Genomic DNA, 11,586 nt, shown 5'->3' on the forward strand with positions numbered 1-11,586 from the left:
GTTCTCGTGCTTTCCCCATCAGGTTGACAGTTGTTACAAATGTAGTCTGTGGTAGGATGAAAGTCAGTAAAACAATTTGAACAGTATGAAATATAACATATAACAGGGAATAAGCCAATATATTACAAGAATTTCGATATAACAATATGATTTTTACATTTAGGAATTAAAAATTGGTGTGTTTTTCTTACCAATGAATACGTCACTTTATTGTTGTGTTACTTCTAACTTAAACAAAAAACATCCGAATAAATATATAACCTTAGACTTATGTGCAGTTTAAACTTGTTTCCATTTGAAGTGATTTTACATTAATCAGTAAGAAGATTTTTCTTACCTAAAAATGAAATAAAATGAGAAAAAGAAATAAATTTTGATATTAATATCAAAACAATTATAACTTATTTATTTTACATATCAAATTTACTTACCAATAGAACAGAATCTGTGGGTCCAGGAATTATACAGAACACAAGGCTTGAACTGTGAATACTTGGTTTTTTAACACGAACTGGTCGGCTGTAGACAACACATTCAGACGACATGATGGAGTTCATATGATATCTCATTATATAACTTCATTCATGTACACATGTACTTTTAAGTAGCACTCCAGCTAAGGATCATGCAAAATATGATTCATGGGTAAGAAGCCTACATATTTTTATTTTTGATATTTTGTTTGAAATGTCATAGTAAACAGAAATTAGCATGTGGTTTTTCATATAACCCATGCTCTTAGGAGATAAAAATTGTATAGAATGCACTGTAGATTTCAAAATTAAGGGAGATAACTCTGTAATTGACGCTAAAATACAATAGAATATACTGGATTTTCAATGTTGATTATCTTCTAAGAGCAGGCAGATTGGAAAGAATAATTACACATTTCATAGTATAGACCCATAAAACAACTTAATTACAAAAATAAAAATATGTAGCCTTTTTTGGGGTGTATCACATTTTTCAGATTTTGCATGATTCTTACAAAGACAGCTACTTAATAACTTAATCTGATTGGATTTCATTTATTTGACATGTTCAAGAATACATTCGGTAAAATGGTAAAATTGTCAATGTCTGTTTTACTAAACAGGAAGAACGGATGATAAGTGCCAAAAGTGCCATTACTTTATTGTGTATTGTCCCATCTTAGATTATAGTTCTGGCTTAATTTATACATAGAATATATAATAAAATGACACAATACCTGCTGGAGTGACAATTAACACATGCTGATATACCAGACGAGTGTGAACATCTTGTGAGTGTAGGACAGTAAACAAACAGTTTATTAAAAATATAAAATTATATATGTGGTGCCATAAATGAGTCAACTACAATTGCATGCCATACGAAATTGAATTTTCTTTATATAAATATTGTAATGCCATACATATATTACACCAATCAAAATTTATCTGCAAAGTTTCATTTTTATTTGTCATCTCCGGGCTTCTGATGTCACGAGGCAGTAACCGTAATGAAAAAAAATGACACAGTGGGTGGTTTCGGGGGTTATGCTACCTTTTTCTTAAAAGTTTAGCAAACAATGAGCGACAAATATTAGCTTAGAACCGGGATTGTGATTCTTTATATAAGTTTCTTGATCGGAACCACTACCCCCTTATTGTAAATACCAGTATATAGATCCGCCAGGTCCTGTATGAAATTTCTTAAGACAACCCTTCCAATTGGCACTTGGCATTGCTCTTTTTCACTTCTATAATCGATGACTATTTATAATCTCGCAGGGCTTTTATTTCTAGCTAAACATCAAATGGTTTATTGTGCGTCTAAGAATGGGTTTCTTTTCTATATATTTATTAAGATCACTTGTAATAATTGGTGGATTGCTAATGCATTTATTTTACTTATCAAGGTGTCTTATATAAAATTATCGTATCATTTTATTTCATATATTTAGAAATAAATATTTAGATATTAAATTAATTGGCACAAATTGGACATGGGACAAATTGACCAGACACCAAAAATGCATACCGTCAACAAAATGAGCAAGTGTTCAAACAAATTTCTTTTTACAGCCGTTAGTTTATGATGGCCCGTGTTATGATGATCGGGTCGGTTACATGTATGTTGCACAGCTAGCTGTTCCAATGTTCTTTACTTATTCTAATGTAAACTTCTTTAGCATTATTCGTCATTTAGTATTGGGGACACGCTTTGTTTAGGTTAATATGGCTTACTTCTGACAATCTGTTACCATGGATTATACTTATGCTTCATTTTAGTAATATATTTGATTATAAATTCGACTGCTTGGGCTGGCATTCCTTTTTTTCTGATATTCGTTTAAAAATCCAATTATTGAACTTTTTAAGTAGATTTTGATATGATATTTTTTTTTCATTTATTTTTATATCAGTATCTGCATAGTGAATTCTAATAATTTTGCCTTTCTTATCTGTTACATCAATACATGTACATGTTGTAACAGAGACAGTAGTTGGTTTAAATGAATGCATCTTTTTAAATTACATTCCAGGAGATTTACATGTACTTTTGAACAAGAATTGGTTTAAGTTTGGTCTGGCTCATAAATAAGTAGCTATTTAATAATGCATTACAAATATGTTAATTAGTTAATTTTCAATGATTTTGAGTTTGTTTGCTTGAACCGATGACCAATTATACATGTTTTAATGATCTACATTATCAACAGTTTGATGAATGTTGATAGAGTTATACTAATGACCATATACTATGTAATACTCAAATGTCCAAGTGTGTATTATTCTAAAATACATCTTTTGTAACTGTATAGACACAGTATGGGCCTTTAATGGTTTAGGAAAATACAAAAGGTTTGATATGCTCTACATACTCCCTCTCACCAGCAGCATTATAATCATATATAGAGAGAGATCTAAAAATACCAAAAAAGTACTCAAAACCATGATTATTGAAATGGACCATAGTTCTTTCCTGTCGGGACTGATTACACTTTACTAAGCCACGTCCTTGCTCAGGTTGAATGTTTGCAGTATTTTGATATTGTAAATATCTAGTAAACTTTTCGCAATTTCAATACCAGATTTGAAGCAAATGAGGAAAATATAAAAACAAATAGTACGTTGTTTTAAAAACTAAAGCAATATTAAAGTGGAACCTCAAAACGTTGTTTTCTTATAAAGGGAATAATGTAGAAAAAAAAGGTGAAGGAGCTTCAATGCATGTCTCAATGCATGTCTCAATGCACGTCTCAATGCATGTCTCAATGCACGTCTCAATGCACGTCTCAATGCATGTCTCAATGCACGTCTCAAGAAATCTTAAACAATGACTTAACTAAGATTAAATTCGTTAGTTGTCGTTTAATTTTGTTAATGAGTTCTACTTCATGTTGATTGCTTGACAAGGCTAATTGGAGATATTTTTCTCAAAAACCTACCGCTTGTGTCGTTTCATTTGAAAAAAAATGTGTCTTATTTCAGGAGGTTTCAATGATACTTTAGATTTACTCTCATACAAGAATATTATGGTTACAAATCTCCCATATGAAACACTTACACGTACAACCGTAAAAACCTTTAAAATTACAACAGTTTCAATCTGGATTAAGATTTCCGATTCATTTGTGTGACAGGGCTGCAAGAATGAATTTTTACTTTTTTTATTTAAGATTCCAGTTCCTGTAATATATTTTGATATTGGTAAATGTAGAAGACAACAATATATCTTTCTTTTAAATACTTTCAGACCCTACATTCAATACACTCAAATTTCAGTATAAACCGGAAGTGAAATCAAGTGCACCGAAAGAGTAAGAAACATGTTTTAATAAATTTTTCGTATGCCGTCAACCGTGTTAAGATTGAAAACAAAAGTACAATGATGTATAGAAAAAAAGCTGTTTTATAATTGTAAATTGATGAAGGTTCAACTGTTTAAGTTTTTTAAACTATTTAATCAACATTACAATTAATATTCAATAATTTCACATTTACTTGCTTTAATTATTTCAAATTGCAGAATAAACTTCACGTATGCCAAGAAATGACACGTTAACCTGAAAATTTTCATTGTTAAATGTATGTGTCGTTTTAATTAGTAAAAGTAGTTACTAAATGGGATGTCTTTCATACAAAAACAACAATTAATCGGGATTGTCATTTAAAATTTATGATAAAGTCAATGTTATTGTTCTGGATTGTAATTGTCAATCAATACAACTATTCACTGTAAAAGTATCTTGTTATTTCGTTTTAATTAGGATCGTAATGGTTATTCACCAATAAAAAAATAATTCTTTTCACAATAGCTCACGTTTTAACCAATTTAAAACTTAAAGATAGGACATACGTTTATAAATTCTAAAAATTCAATTATTTATTTCTGTCAAGTATTTGTCAGCTTTATTCAACTTCATACGCTTCCCCTGCCTCTGCACTCATAGGTTCAGTTGATGAACAACACTTGAATTTCCGATTTCCAAATTGATCAGGACGCCCACAAAAGCCTTCCACTGATAGATTAACTCTGCATTTATGCATACAGAAACACTTTGACGCTTGGCTGGCTACTTGTTCTGAGTCCGTAGCCGCTGTTGTACTAACTGGTGATTCTAGAACAGCCTGCTCTGATTCTGGAGCTTCCGTTTCCTGTTGTTCTGTAGTTGTGGCAGTTACAGGTTTTGCTGTCATTGGCGTTTTGATAGTTGTGTTTAAGGCACTTCCGGTTTGCACTGCACTGACACCAGGTACAATATCCTGTTTTATAACTGGTATCGGTTGGCTTATTTTTGATTTTATGACATCAATATTCAGTTTGTTTACATTCACAGCTGCTTTTCTACCAGATTCTACATTTCTTCGCATCGCCTCGGCGTATGAAAATTTTATTGCGTCTCTATTAGTCACCTTTAGCTTAGATTGTAAAGAATTAACCAGATTTTTTTTATCGAAGGAAAATTTCTTTTTGTCTGCACCATTCGTATTAAGAGCTTCAAGATACGAGAAGTTGTTTTTATTTTTATTTGTCACAGAAAACTTATTTGGACTTCGAATGATCATAGACTGCTTCGATGGAACTGCCTTTCCTGAAACGATAAACACACATTTCAATTCTATGAAAAAGTATGATTTGTCTTACAAGAATAAACACAAAGTAAACTTTTGATTTGCAATGAGCGAAAAGCTTTATTGGGTAACGGTGGAGTCTACATGTATTTTTTTCAATGCCTATACAGATTTATACCACCTCTTGCTAAATACAATTCGGCAACAACTTGAGATAGCAAGTTATTGTCCGTTGAAATGGATTTCATGATTGACTAACAGAATATGGTATCGCCTTATCGCAACCATACAGTTCAGTATGAGAACGTTTGAATATTCAAACAGACCTTATTCATACTATATTTCGACAGATTTTTTATGTGCATTCTCACAAAAGAAACGTTCTACTGGAAAGCATGTTACCTCCAAAGTTACTCTATTGTGACCCGACTGGAAGCCAATCAGTCATCACTTTTCTAGGTGAATGTGGTCCTTGACCTCAATTTGATGAAAAGTCAAGATATCAATTGACGATGTTCTTTTGCTTGTACATAGTACATATCAATATAATGTCTGACACGACAAAACGATCAATTCAACCTTCGACAATGTCGGATTTAGGTTAATAGGTATCATAAAAAATATTTTTTTTTATTAATTAATGAGTATCTCCGATTTAGGTGATGTTATCATATTACCCCATGTAATCAGGAATAACAAAAAAATAAATCTATTTTGCAAACAAGAGATATTCTTAACTAAAATTATCGAAGTAAGAAGCCAAATGCAGCATCACGAAGTTTCACCTTGTGTAATGTAATATATGTTATGAAGCGTCAGTATTTGAGAGGTTTCAGAGTTGTGCTTAATAATCTATCATAAATTTGAGACAAACAAGTCTGATTATGTGGGGGTAGTATTGAAAGACCCCGCGGACCTATGGGTCACAATCAGTGGCTGTGAACCATTTGTTTCTAAATACAAATTTACAAATCATATTATTTTTGGTACACTTTATATATGTTTTTTAAGCGGTAACCTCATATTAGAACTGTATTACATTTGTAAGAATTCAATGATATGTTTTGTCATTGCAAAACATGTGACAGGTTTAAATTATTTTTTATATCCCCGCTTCGAAGAAGAGGGTTATACTATTTAACCCCTGTCCGTTAATCCGTCCTTCCATTCGTAACCATAACTTTTGTAGCATTTTTCTCCGAAACTACTGATCACAGCCACTTGAAATTTGGTATACAGCTTCAACTAGGGGTCTTATACCGTACTTACCAATTTCGGTCCTGTCGAAGAACTACTTCTTGTTTACCAACTTTAGAACAAATAGTAGTAGATCCCTTCTTTTATCATAATTTAAGTTGGGAAGTTTTGCAATAAAAGAGTATTACATGTTTTTGCGAAATATAATTATTGCAGTTATTTTCTTAATAGTTGAAGAATGGGGGGCTGCAATGAGAAATTATAATCAACTTATGTATAGTTACCCTAGAAATGGTAGAATATTTCATCAGTAAATGATTAAATGTTGAATAAAGAGATTCTGTAATACCAATCTATTCTCATGTGACGATATTTTAAAATTCAATACTGTAAGATATTAATTCTTTTGGGGATTCCAGTAAGAGAGGGTATCAATTTTTGCGACTTCAGAAAAATGATTTTTCATTTCATAGTGTTAAAATTCCAAGTTGTAGGTACTATATTTCACGCGAAGTATATCATCGAAAAAATAGCGAAAATTAGTACATCGCGAAAATAATACGTTAATAGTAAACAACTTGAGGATATCTCAAGCGGTATGTATTTCTCATATGATAAATGCCAAGTGCGCGAAGTCATTATGTACATTGTATCAACACTACAGCTTTGATGATTGTTGTACTGTCATTTAATAACAAATACCAAATATAGCTTTTGCTACAAAACATACAAGCTAAATGTCGACAGAAACTACTAAAGACATATTGATACAACTTCTTACAAACACAATTATTGGTTAAATGATAGTGAAGGTTTGTCACACTTTTCCCTTTTGTTTTAATTCTTAACATAAAAACCACAGCAAAAAATGATAAGCTAGAAATTTCCTTCAGCATATCATACCAAAGTAATTCAACACATTGTAAACAATTAACGTCATTTACCTTGACATCTTTTATCTCGACAACAAAAAAATAAATATTCGTTATAGCAGTTGCACAGGGAGAGTTTTGTCAGTATACATCATCACAGTTAAATGTACTGTTAAGTGTATCAAGTGAATTCCAGACAGATACGTACCGGTTCAATAAAGAATTAATAATCAATTCATCTTGTGATAAATTGAATGCTTTCTAGAAAAATATTATTAAGAATTGAATGTTTTATTTTCTATGTTTCATCGGCGTGATAAGGCGTTTTAGACATCAGGCGCTAGCACGCTTCGTTGAGAAATGGCGTGTGAAAGCGTTTATATCCAAAAATGTGCAACTGGTCAACGCATTTACATGTCATTAAAAATATCAAAAATTGAAACATTCAATTGTTATAGTTATATTTCATTTGTTTCCTTTCTATTATTTCTATTTCATTTTTGATACATGTATGCATGGAAAATTGGATACATGTATGCATGGACAATTGGCAAAGCACGGTGATCAAAAGTAATCCACTCACATGTAACTGTAGTCGTGGCCTATTTAATTATTTTTTTCTTTATAAATCGAAAGATCGTTTTTAATCAATGAAAGCATACCTCCTTTTATAAAATGACTATATGCAAGAAAAAATGTTCCAATTAAAAATTTTTGGATTGGGTCTAAAATAAAGAAAAGATTAATGGGTTATATATTTGCATCGCAAATTTGACAGTTCCAACATCGTTGGGAATTTTTCAGACCTTTCTATACGTTTACATATCTTCCCTGTATCAATTTGATCCGATGAAGCAGTGTAGCGAATAGAGTCGTCACATTCCGCAAATTTTAGGCTATATAAAAATATAGCTTTCGCTGGCCGGGTCATTCCTCCTCGTAGGATTAATCTAGGGCTGTAACTTAGTACACGATATATGGTAGTACGGGGCAGTTCATCTAGGTGTTATTATGTAGGTTAGATGATCAAATTAATGATGCAAGTCACAACAAATCAATATTATACAACGTCTCAGAATGTGACGACTCTATTCGCTACACTGCTCCATCGGATCAAATTGATACAGGGAAGATAATGAAACTTATAGAAGGGTCTGAAAAATTCCCAACGATGAAGCAGTGTAGCGAATAGAGTCTTCATATACATAAATATATATATATATATATATATATATAAATTAAAAAAAAAGGGGGAGGTTCATGCAGTTACAAAAAAACCACGGAATGTTCTTATTTTTTTTATTAAGAATCAAATATCAATCACATAGTCTTATTTTTTCATAGGGGGGTGGGGGTGGGGTTATTATTAAGATATAATTTATATAGTTTGTACAAAATAATCACTTTGCAAGATTTATCGTTCTTGATTTGGTTTGATTTGGTTGATTTAAGTGGGATGTTAATGTGTAGTTCTCTCAAAAGTTCAGATTTAAATACAGAAAGGACTGATTTCACATAATAATATAGCATATTTAAAAAAAAGCAGAGTTTTTTCGGTGGGTTTTCTACACCATGGATCACTTTACCATAGGCAGTGTCTAAATTTCATATGACCTGGTACAGTACTTAAGGAGACACACCTTGGGTAAGGGATACAACTCTTGAAATCAGTGATATGTTTGTATCATATTCAATTTCAACAAAGCCTATCAAGCTTCACTTGGAACAGTCCAAGTTACTTTGTTGCTTAAATGAGATTGATGTAAAATGCCCAATACAAACTTTCCAGTGATTATTGAGAGTTGTGTCCCTTACCCTAGGTCTCCCCCTTAATACCTTGGAAATTAAGTGATCAATTTGTATAACAAATGGACGATGGTCAACCCCAGTATCCGAGTAACTAAAAAGCGACTATTCCTGAAATTGAACAACGTATAATCATTTTTTCTTGGAAATGCTCTTCCGTTGGTTAGGATATCAAAACATAATGTATATTATTATGCATATTTATTACGGGTATTTATTTTAATCTTGAACTTTATGCGTTGTTCCTCAAAAAATTCAATATCTCATTTTATGAGCATTCAGTTTTTTTCAGACTAGATTTGCACATTTGCTGTCTTGCTTTTGGTCAGTGCTGCATGCACTATACGAAGGCCGCCGACGATTCGGGCCTCCCTTCCTCCGTTTTATCACCTTATTCATCTTCCCGATTTTAAAGTAGTTTTTCTTTCATTTTAAACAAAGGGAAGAAACTCTCCAATCCGACAAACTGGTTTGCTGTCTGATTTAAAAGAATAATCAAGGGAACCAAGGTTACAGCAGTAATCAAAAGAATGTAATCCAGGGACAAAGACCAGACATGGAAAACAGAAATACACAACAAAGAACATGAAGTAACTAAAATCATACATACAAAGTAACAAAAACAAATGAACAACTCATAGTCCACTAAAAACTGGGAGCATGGACCAGGTACACCGGTAGGATAAGCGCCCTCTGTTTTTATAGAAATATCTGCCGGGGTGCTCATAAAAAGTCAAGTCTGGGGAAGACGAAAGAGGAACGGAAAACTATGACACGTTGAGTAAATCAGTTTTAATGGGGCAGATGGATACACCATAACGACCCACGAGTTTATGATGACGATCATAAAACTTCTGAAGTGATGACTTCTATCTTGTAGCAATATAACCCTGTTCCAGAAGCCTATTTGTCAGATTTCTAGCGCGATACAAAAAGTCTGCGTAGTTTCGGCAAGCTCTGGCATAACGTATGAATTGTGATAGGAACACTCCATACGCAAGTGCTGAAGGGATGTTGCCACAGATGAAAAAAAAAGTTGACAATTCTGAATGAAAAATCATCACGGTTGTCGTATAGTTTGCTCAAAAGTTTTCTTTTACCATTGATTTCTAAGTGTAGTTCAAGATATGAGGACTTCAGACAATGGACAATAGCAGACTACGAATTCAAGTATTTGAGCTGTAGGTTTGTGTTTAGATACTTTTAAGTCACCAAATGGATACATACCGCAGCAAAAAAAAGGTTTCAATTTAAGAAAAAAATATTGTTCTGTTCTTCATCGCCAACCAGGTTGTCGAGTGTTGGTGGGTTACGTCCTTTTAAATCTAAAATGGCTTGTATTCAATAAATATAAAATGGACTCCTATGACCTGTTAATTGAGGATATGAGCTATTTAAAACCTAATCAAAAATTTATTTATTTAATCCAGATTACGTATATTTTCTTTTTAACTAATTCGAATATATTTATGACAGTCTGCAGAAAGTAAATTATACCAAAGGATAGATTTTAAATTACAACACATAAGAAGACTTCCCAAAAACGAAAAAGGTTTTATAATAAAAAAAAAAACCTGATGCCTGTACAATCGGTAAGCGAAAGAATAAAAAATAAAGTAGAAAATCCCCATATATTAACACCCTGTCCCTGGAAGAAGAAAACAAATGAGATAATATGCGCTTCTAATTTCTCACTAAAGAAACAAAACGATCCATATTTTAAGCTGTGGGATATTTCATTATCTCACCTGCAGGCTGGCACAGATCACGCGCGCTTTCCCGTAAGAAAATGGAACAATTGAATAAAAAGTGAATGAAAATTTTCGAATATGTGTTTTAAATTCTTTTAAAATAATAATTGTTTTGACAATATTAATTACGATGATTCATTATTTCTGGAAGTTTGTTTATACTGTTTTAAAGTTACCTAAGTGTTACACCTGGTTGTGACGTACATGTATCACTGGCCTGATACGTCACGATTAACTGCTAAATGCAGGCCATTTCAATTCAGACATTTTACTGGAAAATTAATTCGAAGTGAGAAAAAATCAAACACGCTTTTTTTTTCATGCAACATCGGGAAAACTCAGACATCCTTGGGTAAGATGTAATAGTTCTCGCACTCAGCGGAGCCTTGTTGCAGCCTTGTCCCTGCTTAATTTACATTTACATCACTTACTTGTAACTAAATTGGCTAACAGCATGCACATGTAAACCTACTAAAATCTATTATTTCGACGCATGAAGTAACCAGTCATAACTTAATACAAATAGGATCGTTGCTTGATGGAGAATTAAGAGACTAGTTAAAAAAAAAGTCTTATGACACGGCCAGATGTGTACTCAACGAGCACTTGCATTTGGTGCCTGCACGATATCCCAAGTCAAGTCACCTGGGGCGGTAATTTTGCGTTTTTAATATTGCGGTTTCAGGAGGTTTTACAACTGCTGTTCATTTATATGATGCCGCACTTGCTCATGTATCCAAACCACCTTAAAATTGAAAGCAACAGGTACTTACCTTCCGACTTAACCAACAATATTCCTACTGATACCAGAAATAAAACAATTCGTATCATCTTCATAATTATCTAAGAGAAATACAACTGACACAAAATCAGCCCATACAAAATTCCTCTAAATGAAGAAAGTGACAGAAAAGGCCG

The 11,586-nt window shown here is 32.5% G+C and overlaps 1 protein-coding gene across 1 annotated transcript; it reads right to left on the reverse strand.

Annotated features, from left to right (window-relative positions):
* Window positions 1–3,969: 3,969 nt before the first annotated feature.
* LOC148601134 (uncharacterized) lies at window positions 3,970–11,586 on the reverse strand. The gene is made up of 2 exons (XM_088555283.1): window positions 11,442–11,586; window positions 3,970–5,062 (listed from the first exon to the last, which is right to left on the reverse strand). Exons 1-2 carry the CDS (start codon window positions 11,503–11,505, stop codon window positions 4,380–4,382), a joined length of 747 nt encoding a protein of 248 aa, XP_088411409.1. The 5' UTR covers window positions 11,506–11,586; the 3' UTR covers window positions 3,970–4,379.

This window comes from Perna viridis, chromosome 12 (genome assembly GCF_037379345.1).
Source record: "Perna viridis isolate PV_CMFRI_1.1 ecotype Kerala chromosome 12, ASM3737934v1, whole genome shotgun sequence".
NCBI lineage: Eukaryota > Metazoa > Mollusca > Bivalvia > Mytilida > Mytilidae > Perna > Perna viridis.

Bases quoted from the DNA above. Each gene is read 5' to 3' on its own strand.
- LOC148601134 (XM_088555283.1), bottom strand. From the start codon at position 11,505: ATGAAGATGATACGAATTGTTTTATTTCTGGTATCAGTAGGAATATTG. The intron at 5,063-11,441 runs GTAAGTACCTGT...TTATCGTTTCAG, and splicing joins ATTGTTGGTTAAGTCGGAAG to GAAAGGCAGTTCCATCGAAG.